Raw genomic sequence first — 17,601 nt, forward strand, 5'->3', positions numbered from 1 at the left:
TAAGTATTTCCCTGGAAATACCAGAAATTCCGGGGAATTACCAGCATTTCCCACTATCCTGGGAAATACAAGTATTTCCTTGGTTATTTTTACCAACTTTAATTTCAATATTGTGAAGATTTTTTTTCCTTTTATTTCTGACGTACATGTTTAAAAAATTGGTTGCTCAAAGAGGAAAATTCACAAGCTTGACTTTCAAGATGACAGCCAGGGGGATAACTTGTAGGAAAATTAATCATAGAAAAACTATTTATAGAAACATCAGACTCATGGCACTCTGTTTTGTCTTTCACATGACTTCTAATGATTACATATCTGTGGGCTCATTTTATGTATCTTTATTTAAATTGTCATCAATATATATGTGTATTACTATGTCTTATACATGCATATGTAACATTTTAACACAGAATATTTCACTCACAGTAATATGATGGTGAATTTGTAATGCTTTATAAGCATAAATACTAGTGGCGTGTTAGTGTCCTTGGAAGGGGTGGTAATGCTGTTAACTTTTGTGTAGGTAAATATAACTACTGATAGTTGTGTTTCAGTGTCTGTTTAAAATGTGAGTACAGATCCAGCATGCTGAAAAAGATCAAAGCTACAGTGTTTTAACAGTAATATGAGATTGTAGTTTTCATTTTAAATAGATGTTCAAAAGGATACATAAAGTTTGAAAAAACTTGCATGAACCATGTATTATACTACTGACCTTAACTTGGCATAGGTCTAAGCTTTGTGTGATTTTTGTTATTTGTATTAAATTATGTGCATGAAAGTTTCATTTATTTACTTATTATTTATTTTTTTAACCATTGTTTGTTATGTGGTCATTAATTTTATCATGTGATATATATTAATACAGACTTCAATATCAACAAAAGTCAATTTTATGTTATTTATTCTGTTTATTGTCATCACTAATACAAGAAGGCCAGTGAATAAATATCTGCCTGATAAACTTTAGATCAGGAATAAAACTCAGTAGGATCTTTTGCCCTTGTTTTTTTGTTTTTTGTTTTTTTTTAATTTTAAACTGAAAATTTTAATGCCCCCACCATAAAATGGCCGGGGCATATAGTGTTACCCCTTTTTGTCCGTCATTCTGTCATTCCATCATTGTCATTGTGTCGAATTTATCTTTTCAGACTTTTTTACTTATGTTTGCAGGTGATAAGTTTATTTTTAGTATGTCATTTGATACTGATGACTTAAAGATCAAGTTCAAGTTTTGTTTTAATTGACCCATATTTATGAAAGTAATAAACTTATAGACTTTGAAAATTTCTAAATAATCATTGTTTTCCAGATTTATTTTGCTATGCTTGTTGATGATGAGTTAATTTTTGGTATGTCTCTCTTGATGTTGATGACTTACAGATCAGTTTCATGTTTGACCTATTTTTATGAAAGTTATGGCCCTTAGATCCTGAAAATTTCCACTAATTCACTGCTTTCAGGACTACTTTTTCTGTGCTGGTTTTGGTATGTCTATTGATTATGATGACTTACCAATCAAGGTCAAGTACCATGATGCTTGACCTATTTTTTGCTGAAAGTTATTGTGCTTGGACTTTTAAAATTCCTAATCAATGTTTTTGCAATGCTTGATAATAATCTTTGATTTGCTTCTTTTATCGATGATTTACAGATCAAATATGAGTTTTGTATTATTGACTCATTTTTACAAAAGTTATGGCCCTAAAAGTTTCTAATTATTCTTTGTATTTGGATCTTTTTATTACTTTGCTTGTATTAAAGTAATCACCATTTCATGCAGCTTAAATATGTTGTGGTATAGACAACTTAATTATTCCAGTTTCTTTTTGTGCCATTTCCACCCATTGTTATTTTCACACTCTGGCATGTCAGAGGGGGGCATTCGAGTCATCCTCACCCTGACACATCTAGTTAAGTAAATTTCATGAATATCGTAAGATTTTAGTACTAAAAGATTATTATATTGATCCATACTTTACACTTGGAATGTTTTTATTAGGTCTGTGGTGTCTTTAATCATTGTGAATTTCAGCTTGATTTACATGTTAAGTGAGTCTAGGGAGAAGTCTTATCCTCTTCCTGATGACGGAATAAAGGCATTTATTTTCCCCATTTTTGGTCTTGCTACTGTGAACTAGAATTCTAGTACTTGGGTCAGAGATGAGGAAATGGCCATAAGGTTGTAGCATATTATTTGTAGGACCTGACGCAGTAAAGTTGGAGAACACAGTCGAAGAAGCAGAGACTCAGTTGTCAGCTGACATCATTGAGTCGTCTGTAGCAGCAGATATAAACTCTGACAACAGTCAGTCATCTACGAGTGTCCCTCCAGATATCACACAAACTGACACCTACTCATTAGATGACCCCTATACCAGTGATCCTCCTGACCTTAACCCAGAGGAGGATACCAACCTTCCCACGAAGGCCATCAAGAAAGAAGGTGACTTTCTGACACTTACAACATATGAGGCAGCAGAGTTGAGCGACTCAAGTGGCCCGCCTGATATTACCAGTGCTGCTTATGAGAAAACTGAAGAGGAAGGGGGTATTGAGATTAAAGATTATTCTTATGTGGACTCCAATTCGCCAGCCCCCTTACTAACAAGTTTAGAAGAGCAGGGAGAGTTCACAGACTTTCCCACGGAACTTCCAGAGGATCCCCAAAATATCTTCCCTGACACTGATCCTCCACCTGATCTGCTTCACCAGGAGGATTTAACACCTCCAGAGGGGTATTTGGGTTCCTCTTTCCCCGAGTCTAGTCTCTCCGAGTCATTGCTGGCCGTTGCCCCTGGAGATATTCTGCCTGTTGTTTCACTTCCTCAGGCAAATCCAAACTTCTTTCAACAAAGCAAGAATTTGTCTTTGTCTCAAAACATCAAGCGAGGACCTGGAAGGCCAAGAAAAGATGGTCAGGAACCTGCACCAAGGAGGAGGTCATCATCGTAAGTAGTAATGATTACATAAAAAACAATTGCAATTCTCTGTATTCTGCATTCCCAACTTTATGACTGTAAAAGAAATTCAGAAAAGAGGATAAAATAGCCAAATGTCAAGAAATTTTACAAGATATACTATGAAGTATAATTTTTCACCTTGCTTTTTAGAAGCAAACCTTTAGCCAAATCAATTGTTACAAAAGCTCAGAGGATTTTACACAACAGTGCAGGCATCAGCAGGAAATTTCCACCTTTTGATCAAATGGACTCTGGGAGTCAGAGTTCACTGTCTCAGGCAGAGGTTCCTATGATTCCCCTCGCTATGGACACAGGGGAAGAAACGACCCAGTATGAAATGGATGAAGATGGTAAGTCAAGAGGAGAAAAAAAAGGGATGGGATATTGATTTTAATTGTAGATTCTTTGCATCACTGCTAAATTGACATATTATCTGTGTGAATAAAAAAAAACAAACAAACTTGAAAGTATTTATTACCAGTGCAATAATACTGTGACGTGTGTAAAATCTTTTCATATAACAGAAAGATTTATAAACTCAAGTTTGAGAAGTTACATGGAATTAATTCAATGAAGTCTTTAAATTAGATATTAAAAACAAAACAATATATAAGTTTTAAATTTAGGCCTGTAATGTAATATTACAAGTCAAATCCTTTCACATGCTGCATTCTATCATATTTCATTTAAAAACAGAATAAGACAAGGAAATAATACGCACTGTGACTCACCATTTAATTTTTTTTTGTTTGATACAGAATTTGTTTAAAAGGTTAATAGGAAAATATTATCACTTCCTTCTTTTTTCCTTAAGTATCTACAGTGATGTCTGAAAACATGGATGAAGCTAGTTTAGACTCACAACTGTAAGTATTCATTTATATATATGCAATTATGGTTCTGTATAATTGTAATCAAAGAAGTTCTTAGAGGTGAAAAGAGCAACTATACTAATAACTTTGTGTGAGTTTTTAAGTCAGTTCATTGAATTATAACACAAAAGAGCTATCGGTAGAAAGTACAGCCTTTGAAGATATGCATATTTTTCTAAACAGGCCAGTTCGTGTCTGCGGTCTGTGTAACTGTGGAGAAAGAAGCTTGCTGGGTCAGGGGGAAATCTTTCGATTTGAGCCCACTCAAGGCTTTAACTTCCGAAAGACTCTCGCAAAAAATGACAAGAAACCTGCTGATTTTGATGAGAGATCACAAGAGAAGGAGGGCACTTCCAAACCTTTGACCTGGAGGAGGAACAGAGGACCTATTAAAGGAATGAGGTAGGTATGAAGAGAGTCTATTAAAAGAGTGGAGTAGGGATATTAAAGGAGTGAGGTAGGGATGAATGGAAGACCTATTTAGGAAGTGAGGTAGGGATGAATGGAAGACCTATTTAAGAAGTGAGGTAGGGATGAACTGTTACAGTTCTCTCAAGAATGTGAATAAACACAGAAAAGAGAAAATAATCTGCTATGTAAAATATTGATTTAAGTTTGTTTGTCACACTGTAGGATAAAATATCTAACACTTTTATGAACATTATACAGTCTTGTAATTATGTGTGTAATTGAATATGTGTGCATGTTCCTCTAGTGAAAGGGAGAGAGAGAAGAGTCACTCACCAAGAAGAACTGGAAATGAGGATGACCCTTGCATGCTTTTGGGGGATGAACTTACAGTGTTAGGATTCCCAGAGGAAATAGAAGCAATGCATGTGTTTGAATCAACAGGTAAGTTTCCTGCGGAAATTTTTTATCTGGCAGCTGTCACATGAAATAAGATTTGTATTTTTTATTTTCATCTCTACTTTGATTTTGAGTTAGATAAGATGAATTGTTTATTTGGAGATGCTGATTGTGTCTCCGGTATTGTAGCCATCTATGGTTTTTACCAGTGATACTCTATTTACAGGAAGGGCTACTGTAAATTAAAATTTTTTTAATAGTGAAACCTGTTTTCCTTTCTTTTTGAGAGGGAGTGTTGAAATTACTTGCACAGTTGCAAGTTTCTGGGCAAATTATTAAGAGAGAGAGAAAATGAAAGAGATATAACCTTGAGATTGCTAATGTCTTCTTTTTTTGGGTTTGTTTGTTAATTAGGTCATGTGTGGGCACATCATCTCTGTGCTGCCTGGTCAGATGGAGTCAGTTCTACCGTTGATGGAACTCTCAAGTTTGTTGACAAGGCTGTCTTCAATGGGCTTTCTCAGGTATACTAAGATTTTACAACCATGTCACAAAACTTCTAGTAAAATATGTCTTGATACCGTTGAGCAGTGATTTCATTACAGGAGAAAAAAATTGGTTTATCCTTAAGAAAAACTAGGGGGAAAAAAATAATGAAGGAAGAAATAAAACATGATTATTTTCCTGTTGTAGAAATGCAGTTATTGTAGGCGATATGGAGCCACTATCAACTGTGTCTATCCCAAGTGTACAAAGAAGTACCATTACCCTTGTGCTGCCGCTGGTGCATGTTTCCAGGTAACATCTCACAGACAGACACGCATTATGCTTTATATATTGGAACAATTATTTATTCAGTATTTGATGTTGATATATAAATAAGGTGATGACCATCTGTTTCTGTATTATAGGACAAGAAGAAACTGGCCATTCTATGCCCTGATCATTCAGATCAAGCTGAGGCTATTGGTATGTGCAAGATTTCAACCTCAGTGTTTTTGAACAGTATTTTCAAAAGAATATTAAAATCATAAATCAACATTCCTCTAATGGGAGCTAATGTACTTGTAGATACAGTGATATTTGAATTTTAAAAACAATTGAGAATTACTTAAAAGTGTATACTTTGTTGCACAATTTTGATGAAGGATATTAGATTCAGTTTAGAATTTATGTGCTGTTGATATTCCAGTTTGCATTTGATTTCAGCTGGTGAAGAAGCATACTGTGTTTTGTGTTGCCAAGCTGACAAGATCAATAAACAGCTGTTCTGTACTTCCTGTGGACATCATTATCATGGTGGCTGTCTCCATCCATCAGTGGCTCTATCTCCTGAGGTCAGAGCAGGCTGGCAATGCCCAGACTGTAAGGTGTGCCAAATGTGCAGGTAAGAAAAGGGGAGGTAACTGATATCCAGCTTTAAACTTGTAATGGAAATCAACCTTTCTTGTTAGAATTTGAAGTTTTCAATGGAAATGAACCTAGAATTGAAAATGCAGGCGTAACAGATATAATGTATTAAAAAGGCATAAATTACTTGAAAATTGACTGAAGATCCAATTCTTTGACATGGATCTTGCTTGATGTTTACAATCTGTATTGCTCATGATACAGTGTTGAATGCTCAGATACATGTATATTGTAAATGAGGTAGTGAATCACTTAATTGTTTAAAAATAATCAATTTTCTGCTGTGACAGACAACCAGGTGAGGACAGTAAGATGCTGGTGTGTGACACCTGTGACAAGGGATACCACACATTCTGTCTGAAGCCTGTCATGACAGCCATACCAAAGAATGGATGGAAGTGCAAGGTACAGTACATAAGCACACAATCAAGGTTGACAATCTACATAGACATTGTCAAAACTGTGATTGTACAAAATTGATGAAAATCTGATTGAAAAATTTCCCCAAACTTTGATACATGTAAGTTTGTTCTTTGTTTTGCAGAACTGTAGAGTGTGTGGGGACTGTGGTGCACGAACCCCAGGAAGTGGACCGAGTTCACGATGGCATTTGAACTACTCTGTGTGTGACAGTTGTTATCAGCAGAGAAACAAGGGCCTGTCCTGTCCATTGTGTGGCAAGGCTTACCGACAGTTTACACAGAAGGCCATGATACAGTGCAACACCTGCAAAAAGTTTGTTGAGATAAAGTTTAGCAAAATAAAATCAGCTGTAGAATTTTTATTGAATTGTGCACATCAACATGTTATTTGCATTTAACAATATGTAGGTAACAAATATAGTAGGTGCATTGTAAATATTCATTAAATTTCAAATTAGTATGATGCAATTTTGAATATTGCCAAATTACATTTAAAGTTGAGTCTCGTTAATCCAGATGTTTGTGTTCTTAAGACAATCATCTAGATTAATGAAACATCCACATAACTGAAACAGATCTTTTATAATTGGAATATATGTTTCCCAAAAATTTTGGCCAGAAGTTGAAGTGTTTGGCTCAATAAGGCTTCTTGGCTGTCAGAACCTTGATATCTTCAGACATTTATTTAGGTGTTTGTTAAGTTATGTTTACGGCCTGAAATTTTTGGTGTTAAAATTATCCCTTACGTTTTAAGGCATGTTCATGCTGAATGTGATGACTACATTGACAATGTGATGTTGGAGAGGGTTAAGAATGAAGAACAGGTGGACTACATGTGTTCTGTTTGTCGCAACAGAGATCCAGAGGTGAGAGTGAGTACAGATCTACAAATAAACTACACTGTATATCTCTTGTTTTCTCTCAAAATGTTGTCAAGCATCCTTTCATATTAAGTTTTTGTTTCTACAAGAATGGTAATGGGTTCTTTTTATAAGAGTTGATACAAATTTTATACTGTTTAAAATTTCAGATGGAATCTGTGTTTCCTTTTAATATTCCTTACCATGAGGAGCCAAGTAATGAAATGTTTGACATCAAAGGTAATTGTAAGTAAATACATGTGTGCATGTACATGTATATTGATGTGTTGTAGGCTGTTAAAATATCTACTTGTAATTTTTATATTCTTTCAGTCAGCAATTTTTCTCTACAATTTGAGATAGGTACATATACTAGTTTTAATTAATTTGAGAAAGTACACTGTACATGTATGGCAAATTCAAATAAGTCAGAGTAGTATTAACACTTTTTGTTTAGGAATATTTGTACTTGTGTTTTCATATTATGATAGACATACATACATGTATATTTCAAATTTCTATTTTTAATCAAAGAAGATTAAGAAATGTCTGAAATGACTTGAAGACTGTGAATATGTTTTATTTACAGATTCTGACATGGAAAATGCTTCCTCCATCATGGATGAAAGCTCCAGCTCCTTCCTCCTAAATGAAGACTCAATCTCTAGCATGGATATAGACATCAATGCACTGGAAAAGGTTTTTTTTTTTTGGTTTTTGTTTTTGGTTTTTTTTTTTTACATTTATACATGTGTAGATATGGAATAAAAAAGAGTGAAATTTACATAAGACATGTTATCAATTGCAAATTTCAATGTACACACATACAGGTATTTTTTGGATAATGAATTTACATGTACGTGTTTTTGATTTTTTGTCATTGTAAAATTTCTTCATTAGTTTTCTAGCCCTCCCCATATTCATCCCCATATAGAGGGGTGTGGTATCGGTAGCAAAGGAGGAAAACTGAATGCCATGAGCCGCAAGAAAATAGGAGTGTCAAATCCTGGAAGGTCAAGGGTAAGTGCTGGTATCATTTTAGTTTTATGCCATCAACTAAAGCATGTGCATACAAGACTTTCGAAGTTCAGTAACATTCATGAATACACATACATCAAAATTTACAAGGAATCAAGGATTGAGTTAAGTTACTTGTATTTATTTGTATATGTACTTGAATATAAACATTGTATTTTGTATACCACATATTTTAAGATCTGGAATCTTGATCTTGCAAGATTTTTTGACAAAAACTACATCACAAATTAAAGGTCACTGGGAAATTCTGTATAACGGGCAAAAAGTTGGGGTTTTTTTTAGCAGATCAAACAAAAATAGTGCTAACATTTGCATAACGTTTACACAGAGTTATGCATAGTATTTAAAATGAAAATTTGCCAAAATATAAAGTGCCAATATTTCAACTCTGTTTTTTAACGTCAAAATTGTCAAATATTCCTGACAGCAAAATTACTTAAGTGCATGATAAATTGATGTAAAAGGAATGCTTTAAATGACTACTCAGCCTTACACTACATACTCGTATAGATTATCAACATCATATCTCCTCTAGGGAAGACCAATGGCACCAGAAAAGAAAAAAAGACCTCCAGCATTCTGTGAGAGAAAGAGGGGACCCAAACCAAAGCTGAAAACCAGTCAGCCTGGACTACAAGCACAGGTACCTGTTGGAAATTAACACACAATCTCCTCAGAAATATTATTGCTAAGGCCCCTTATTACAGGGGAAAGGGCTCTCAGTTTGTTCCATTTATGATTATTTTTAAAAACCAAAACGTTTTTTGATAATTCCTTTCATGCTCTAAAGACTGCATTAGAGACAAAATTTTAGATTATTACAATGTGTTCAGTAAGAGCCTTGAAGGTTTATTGATTGAAAGAGAAAGAATTTAAAAAATTGTGATTGAAAGATGTAAAAAAAAAAATTGCTGATGTTCTCTCCGAAACTCCAAAAGCTGTACTTTCAATGCTTGTACGTGTAGATATCACCAGCTCTTCCTGGAGAACCTCCAAAGAAGACTCAGTTTTCAACAGAAGAGGATGACGATGGTGATGATCATCCACAGACCATTATACTGGCCAATGCCCAGGACAGATTTGTCCTAGATCAGGTATAGTAATCATCCACAGACCCTGATACTGGCCAATGCTCAGGACAGATTTGTCCTAGATCAGGTACTGTAATCATTCACAAACCATTATACTGGCCAATGCTCAAGACAGATTTGTCCTAGATCAGGTATAATTCACAGACCATTATACCGGCCAATGATCAGGAGAGATTTGTCCTAGATCAGGTAAAGTAATCCTATCACAGACCAGTATACTGGCCAATGCTCAAGACAGATTTGTCCTAGATCAGGTATAGTAATCCTATCACAGACCATTACACTGGCCAATGCTCAAGACAGATTTGTCCTAGATCAGGTATAATAATCATCCACAGACCATTATACTGGCCAATGCTCAAGGCAGAATTGTCCTAGATCAGGTATTGTAATCATTCACAGACCAGTATACTGGCCAATGCTCAGGACAGATTTGTCCTTAATCAGGTATTCAGCAAACTGATGATTTACTAGGGGTGTTGAGTGTTTTTGTGCAAGGTCAGAAAAGGTTATAAATGAGTCATGTAAGAATTCTACTGCACTTGATACAAAATGTATAGCTGTACCCCTTAACATGTACATCCTTTGGTTTGTTCAATTCCGTTTTGAATAATTTCTATCTAATACTTTAATATTTAATTTATTACAAAGAAAAGAAAGTTTCCTGAGTAATATTTTTATTTCCTTCAGGATGTTTGCAAAAGTTGTGGCAGTTTTGGTCGAGGAGAGGAAGGAAAGCTTATTGTCTGCACCCAGTGTGGCCAATGTTATCATCCATACTGTGCCAGTGTCAAGGTCAGAGATTCAGGGGGTTTTAAAAGCATTTCTAGTTGGGATGAATAAAAACTAGCTGTAAACAGAGTACAAATATAGCATTCTTAGAAGATTAAAACAACACTAATTCTCATTAGAAAGCAATACAAGTATTACATGTAGTTACATGCCTTGTAAAAGAAGACTTTGTAATGAAAATCAAAAGTTGTGTGTAATTTTAAAAGTTACCTAAGTTATAAATGGGTATATTATCCAGAATTGGTTTCAACAATGTAGCTGTCAAAATTTGAAAAAAGAAAAATCTGACTTTGTCACATTTAGCAAAACATTTGTACAAGGAAGTAGACAATGTATTTGTAGAGTTCATAGTGTTAAATCCAGACCCTAAAAAGGGCATGATAATCCAATAATCAAAAGGGCACTTTACGCCGCGACAAGTTTTCATGAGGGCACTTTTTTAACGTCTTTGAAATTATAAATATTTTCTTTATCATGTTTATGTACTTAAATTATTATTTAATACTGAAATCTTTAGTTATACAAGTATCTAAAAGAAAAAATTTATAAATCTGTCAGCTTAATTCATTTAATACACACAGAGAGGGCAATTATAGCCAAAATTTAAATTCAAATTTTTTAATCAAGAAATTAGTATGGTTATCAAGGTTATGCTTAAAAAGAATTATTTTAGTTTGGGGTATGATTTTTTTTCCTTGCTTTAATATTGTTATTTGTGTATGAAGTAAATAACAGAACAAAATTACAAAGTGGGGAGGGGGGGGGGGGGCTACTTGGATAATAAATGTAGAGGGCATTTTCTTTATTTTGAAAATAATCTACCAACAAAATCAAGTGAAAACTGATCATACCAAAAAATTAAACTTGAAATAATATATAAATTGGTGAAAACTTTTTTTCTGGCTTAGAAACATTGAGCCTCTCGGTGTCAACTCAAAAAGTTAAAACACAGAATCACTGAACATGTTGAAAGAAACTAACTTCATACTTTGTTGTTTTCTAGCCCATTTCACACATAATATTCAGTTTTTTTGGTACTGTACATTGTAAGTTGACTTAATTCATCAGCAGTTTTATTTTTCACATTTCTTCATGAACTGTGTTTTTTCTATTTTCAATTTAAAAAAAAAAACGATCCTGATTTAAAATGTGTAACATTTTAATTTACAAATTAATCTATCTTTGACATTGGGCTAATTCTTGCATTATCAATGCAATCAAATGATATTTTCTCGTGTTATCTCTTGTACCCTGACAGCCTGAGGCATGTTACCTGGCCAGGTGGCTGTGTGCGTTCAAGCGAGAAGCGATTTCCTGTCCTGAATTCACACCTTTGGTGCATTAAATAAACAAAGGGGCTAATCAGCATGCACTGAATAAACAAAGCCACTAGTCCATCTTGCCTCTGCTAGGCATATTTATTTATTTTTGCAAAGAAAAAAGGGCATGGCGCTGGAAAAAAGGGCATGGCGCCGAGAGAAAAGGGCATGGCGCCGCGCCATGCTAGTTTGCTTTAGATTTAACACTAGTTCATGACTTCAGCCTGCATTGTTGTTTACAGGTAACTAAGGTGATTCTTCAGAAGGGCTGGCGTTGCCTTGACTGCACTGTTTGCGAGGGCTGTGGGAAGCCTCATGATGAAGGGAGATTACTCCTGTGTGACGAGTGTGATATCAGTTACCACATATATTGTTTGGATCCACCCTTGAACCATGTGCCAAAAGGAACCTGGAAATGTAAATGGTGAGTCCACAGTTTTTCTTTTAGATCTCTAGAAATGAACACAAGTACATCTGTATTTGATTGCAACTGACTTGAAGCAAGATAACATTACACACACATGTCCATGTTGTTTGTTATCTTAAGATACAGGTGTATTGACACTGCTGAATGCAGCATTTATATACAGATTTCCCAGTTACATATTGCACTTGCTGTATAGGTGTGTAATGTGTGTGAACTGTGGCAGTACCACTCCAGGCTTTGGCTGTAATTGGCAGAACAATTACACTCAGTGTGGTCCCTGTCGCAGTAAGATAGACTGTCCAGTGTGTCGACATAAGTACCACGAGGATGAGATGATTATCCAGTGTCTGCAGTGTAATCGCTGGCTACACGCCCTCTGTGATGGACTCCGGTCAGAGGATGATATGGAGAGGGCTGCTGATTATGACTATCAGTGTTTGTTCTGTAGACCAAAGACAGGCAAAGACGGACCATGTAAGTAAATTTGTGCATCCATTAAACTGGAATTCTTGAATATCTTGTCCTCTATAGTGCTTTGTTTACAGGATATCCAGCGTGAATTAAAAGGTTCTAAGCATTAACACAACTCATGCTTTAGTAAATTGGCATGATTTTGATATCTACTGTTGACAAGCTTTTTTTCTGCAAGTGCTTCATAATCCAGTAGCAGTCTGCCATGTAATTGAAAAAGTTTAGACTTTCAGAAAATTTCTGATTAAGGTCTGTAAGTTAAACAATGTTTTTTGTCAATTCTTTCGATTGAATTACGATATAAATTGCTCATGATATCATTCAATTATAGATTGCTCTAAGGTGCTTTAAGTAATCCAGCACAGTTACATATAATACATAGGATTCTGTCTGTTTCATTGTAGTGCCACCACCTCCCCCACCACCGACACCACCACCTGTGGAGATAGAAGAACCCTCCACCCCTCCATTCTACAGAGAGCCAGGTACTCACTCACATCCTTGCAGAATTACTAGAACCAGTCTATTAAATGTACAGTGGACATGTACAGGCTTATGTAGAATCTTAACATCTCAGTTATGTGAACAATTCTAAATAACAATATTAATTGCTTTGGGATCTTTCAAGAACCAGCAAAAAATAACTCAGAAAATTTAAGAAAGAGGAGAAATTTTTAACTTTTTTTCCAATACCTCTTTGGAAATTGCTTTGAATTTTAAATATGCACAGTAAAGTGCTGAAATTTTATTTATGTGTACTTTAATGATATAATATTTGCCATTGATAATTATAACATGCAATGAATAAAAAATGATAATAAATTTTCAAGTTGCAAATTTCTCTTAACATCAATAAAAGAAACCTTATTTCATTAAGTAATTGTTTTCAAAACTATTTCTTAGGGAAAGGGGCCAAAAGAAAGCAACAGCTACTTGAAATCTTTTAATGTTCTTGTAATATGTTGAGGAAAGGAAACTTTATTCTTGATTTAGAAAATAAGCAAAAACAAGGGAAGAATTTGAGATTTGTTTGGAATTTGTAACCAATGTTTTTTAAAACCCTTTAAATTCATCTTGTTCTAAATAGAAAGGTCATTGTTTGACTTTTTGTTGACAGTTGAGAGCTTAAGCAGCTACTTTTCCAAGTTTCCTCCAGTCTATTTTCCTATCGGTAATATCTGCATGTAGAAGACACCTTTATTGCTGCACACCAAAAAGCTTTATTTGTTTTTTTCAAATCAACCCTGCTTGACAAGTCTGGATGAACAAATGTTTCCATTTTTGTATAGGATGCGTTATACAAATTCTTATGTAAATGTGGGAATTACGTTTTGTGACAATAAAGCTGTAAGATTTTAAAAACTTTGAAGTGAAAATTCTGAGACTGTTCCTTGCATAATTTTATTGGTAAAGTTTTAGATCAGGCAAGCCTTGCAGCACACATTTTTTGATTGATAGACCATATAAATGCCTAAACAGATTTTGACATATACTCAAGAAAGCCTTTATTACATGTGTCGCCTGCACCTACATGTCTACCATATTTGTATGTGTGTGTCAAAAATCTCAAATTATTTTACAATTTTGATTTGTAGCTTGCATATTTTTTAAATGTTTTGACTTTTTTAATCTTAATTTGCATTAACTGTAAGAATAATTGCTGTTGACTTCAGTATTATGTCTTATCACATTGTAGATGAGGAAATTTTAGCAGATTTACTTGTATATCATGTATGATGATCACATGTTCATTTTATCTCACTGTAAGATTGATTCTCCCAGGTTGATTTAAAATCATTGAGTTTGTTAATGACTGAGACAATCCATAACATGTAGTTTGGGTTTAAAGCTTGATCAATTTGCACTTAAATATTATAGAACCTATTCCTCAAAAGCGATACTTGATGGACGGAGTTTACTTGTCGGAGACAGGAGTACAACACATGCAGGAAATAACGATACAGATTCCAAAAGTGAAACGACAGAGACGTACCAACAAACGACCATCAATTGATATGTTACCAGGGCAACGCTTGGCAACTCAGATGTCTACAGAGGGAGATGAATTAGAAAAAGGTTAGCTGTTATTTCACAGGAAAAAATCGTAAATCATGGGGAAAATTTCTGAAGAATTTAAAACTCTTGCTGGAATTGATCTAAATCTACAGTATCGCAGGAAAGTGTTCTTAAGAAAGCAGTGGAACAGAAGAATTTATATAATCTATTGGTCGCAAAATCTGCAGAAATTGTTCTTTAAAAAAAATCTTAAATATTCAAAAGTTTTTATGGTGGAAGTTTTTAACATGATGAGACATTGGAATTTCAGATGGCCTAGATGATACGAGTGAGGTGACTACCCCACTAACAGCTGAAGTCAGAGGGGATGGCGACTCCCTGCTGAGCCCCACAGGACAGGTACCCCCAGGAATCCCTTTGGAGGGGGAGAAGAAAGAGAGAAAGAAGAGGACAACTATTGGACTGGGTGTGTTTTGACATCAAATCAACTCCCACATTGTTTAGAGAGAGGAAAAAAATGATACATCTTTCAAAACCTTCAGTTAAATACTCTCCTTTGGTTTCAGTTAATTTTTTTCAATATAAATTTTCAGGCGTGGGAGGATTTATTGCCAAACAAAGGAGTAGACAAGCAAATGTTAAGAGGCAAATGTCAGAAGTTCCTGCGGAATTGGCAGATGGACAACCTCGTCCTGAAGGTAGGATTTGAGGTTATAAAGGTTATGCTGGTGATCACTGGCCATGTAATCTATGATTTTAAGTTTTGTTTGTGTGTACTATACATGTACATGTAAGAGTTTTGCATGTTTTCAAAACTCATATGAGAACTCTAATTGTTCATAATTGACCCACTATTTATAGTGAAATACTGGTAATTCAAATTTAAGGCGATAATTATCAAAATATGAAATGCATTCCTTGTAATACTTCACAACAAATGTTACCTGTATATTATAGATAAAAAGTAAAATATCAATGGGCAAGCAATGGTTTAACAAATCTTTGTAATAAAGGGGAAATATTCTTCCTAGCAGCATAATCCTTTATGTTTTTATGATAACTAGATTTATGTTTTTATGATAACTAGATAGTTTATGAATAAGTTGCTTATTAGGGCCCCGCAAGGATTTGCGGGTGCCCTATAGTAATCACTCTGTCTGTCCGTCCGTCTGTCTGTCATTCTTCCATCCACAAATTTTCTGTTTTTTTCTAATAACTTTTTTTGTAGTTGACCAATTAAGTTCAAATTTGGTATGTTGGTTGAAGAGGCAGTAAGACATATTTTGATGCTAAGTTTGGTTCTCTATGTCATCCAGTTTGGAGCTTGGGTGGTGGGGTAGATTCCTTAACTTTACATTTGAATGAATGCCATGGCAAAGAGAGATAACTGCTGAGAATGTTCCTATTGTAAACTATGAAAGCTGCAACAAGTCCCATGGGATTAATTTAACTTTCCTCTTGAAGGAAATCCAAAGCATTATCTGTTTCTTTCAAATTGAGATTAATTAATACCTCTGCAAATGAATTTTGTTTTGAAGTTAAGGTCAGTTAATAATGTTTACATTCTCTGAAATATGGATTTAATAATGTTCATACTTTATTTTGGTAAAAAACACAATGAGTTATGATTTTATTGAATTCTAAAAACAAGATATACATTAAGATATGTTTTTTTTTATTTATTTATTTATTCATTTTTTTTTTTTTTGGTTCCCTTGTGTAAATTCAAGAATACTATTAATTTTAACAGGTAGTCGGATAATAAACTCATTCTATCATTACTGAAAAAGTTCTTATTGTAAACTTGGAAGAAAAGGATGAGAGAGCAGTGCAACTAATCCCCAGGGATTAAATATCTTGTCTGGGAAGAAAATTTTCCAGGCTTATCTTTATTTGTCACTTTAAGATAAATTAACCTTTGTCTGCAACTGATGTTTGTTTTGAAGTTAAGGTCAAGCCTGGGTGATATTTGCATTCTCTGAAGGCTGGCATTTTATAAAACACATGCTTTGTTCTTGTTTAAATATACATTTAATTGAGTTATTATAAATAAGATGTTTTTACTGCCTTATGTAAATACAGGGATACTCTTTACAGGTTGTTGGATATTTAAGAATTATCTTGAAATTTTATAAATACAGTTGTTAATGCATATTCTTCTTCTTCATATATTTTTAAATTTTTGTATTAAAATTCTCATTCTGTAAGCTGCACCCTTATATTTCTACCCCTCGGCAGGGCCCTTGCTGACTGGTCAGTTTTCTAGTACATGTTTATGTTTTTACACAAATAATGTAACTTAAAATTTCACTGTTCTTTCATTTTACATGTATTTTCATAAGGTGAGGATGGTGAACCAGTTCCAATTCAGTTAGGGGAAGGTGAAATGAAGAAACAGAGGAAGCGCCAAGCACGCAAGAAAAGTCAACTGGAAAACAGTTTTCCCAACTATCTACAGGTTTGTCAAAATTACTAGTTATTGTTTTCCAAATTGAGGCAACAGATGTAGACACCTTTCTTTCTATAAATGTAAACAATATTTTACAACATCATATACTGTATGTGTATCTATATATGCTGAATTATTTTTAATTCCTTCAAATGTTGTCATATTCCATATTTTAAAAACTGAATGACAAATTAATTTTACTTTAGGAAGCCTTCTTTGGAAAGGATATCCTGGACAAAAGTAAAGCCAAGGTCAAACAAGGTCACAGAGCAGACTCAGATTCAGACAACGAATCAAGGGCATCTACCCCTAACCTGCCAAAAGACATCCCCCAGCCCTCGCTGTTTCCTGAGTTAAACCAGGGAAATTCTAAGCTCCCTGCAGCTCTGCCCTCTGTTGGAACCTCTCAATCTGTTCTATCAGCTGGGGCATCATTAGTTCCGAGTTTTCCAGGAACTAGTGGTGACATTAACCCTATAGGTATTTCTGAAAAAAAACACTATATATCTACACTATCAAATGTAAAATACATGTAGTTGCTGATAGTGTTCCTAAACATGCTTTGGTTTTATACATGTATGTTTGAAGTACAAAATGTAGGAAGAATTTGTTAGATCATTTTGTAATTAAATAATTAAATGTATATCAGATTTGGTACGTATTG

General features: G+C 34.4%; 1 protein-coding gene across 1 annotated transcript in view; it reads left to right on the forward strand.

Moving 5' to 3' along the window:
- LOC133191259 (histone-lysine N-methyltransferase 2C-like) overlaps window positions 1-17,601 on the forward strand; it is a 70,688-nt gene that overhangs the window by 4,737 nt on the left and 48,350 nt on the right. Inside the window, exons 3-29 of the mRNA XM_061327014.1 lie at window positions 2,204-2,951; window positions 3,114-3,313; window positions 3,778-3,829; window positions 4,019-4,237; window positions 4,551-4,687; window positions 5,057-5,166; window positions 5,336-5,440; window positions 5,554-5,611; window positions 5,852-6,029; window positions 6,343-6,457; window positions 6,597-6,787; window positions 7,229-7,346; window positions 7,505-7,580; window positions 7,924-8,033; window positions 8,235-8,354; window positions 8,908-9,015; window positions 9,338-9,466; window positions 10,154-10,258; window positions 11,817-11,998; window positions 12,198-12,475; window positions 12,877-12,957; window positions 13,590-13,643; window positions 14,351-14,548; window positions 14,799-14,954; window positions 15,082-15,186; window positions 16,831-16,946; window positions 17,144-17,417. Of these exons, the coding sequence (XP_061182998.1) occupies window positions 2,204-2,951; window positions 3,114-3,313; window positions 3,778-3,829; window positions 4,019-4,237; window positions 4,551-4,687; window positions 5,057-5,166; window positions 5,336-5,440; window positions 5,554-5,611; window positions 5,852-6,029; window positions 6,343-6,457; window positions 6,597-6,787; window positions 7,229-7,346; window positions 7,505-7,580; window positions 7,924-8,033; window positions 8,235-8,354; window positions 8,908-9,015; window positions 9,338-9,466; window positions 10,154-10,258; window positions 11,817-11,998; window positions 12,198-12,475; window positions 12,877-12,957; window positions 13,590-13,643; window positions 14,351-14,548; window positions 14,799-14,954; window positions 15,082-15,186; window positions 16,831-16,946; window positions 17,144-17,417 (4,323 nt within the window). The remainder of the gene's footprint in view (window positions 1-2,203; window positions 2,952-3,113; window positions 3,314-3,777; window positions 3,830-4,018; window positions 4,238-4,550; window positions 4,688-5,056; window positions 5,167-5,335; window positions 5,441-5,553; window positions 5,612-5,851; window positions 6,030-6,342; window positions 6,458-6,596; window positions 6,788-7,228; window positions 7,347-7,504; window positions 7,581-7,923; window positions 8,034-8,234; window positions 8,355-8,907; window positions 9,016-9,337; window positions 9,467-10,153; window positions 10,259-11,816; window positions 11,999-12,197; window positions 12,476-12,876; window positions 12,958-13,589; window positions 13,644-14,350; window positions 14,549-14,798; window positions 14,955-15,081; window positions 15,187-16,830; window positions 16,947-17,143; window positions 17,418-17,601) is intronic.

Source organism: Saccostrea echinata, unplaced genomic scaffold, assembly GCF_033153115.1.
Source record: "Saccostrea echinata isolate AGI-Se365-2 ecotype Australia unplaced genomic scaffold, CSIRO_AGI_Sech_v1 ptg000023l, whole genome shotgun sequence".
Classification (NCBI taxonomy): Eukaryota; Metazoa; Mollusca; class Bivalvia; order Ostreida; family Ostreidae; genus Saccostrea; species Saccostrea echinata.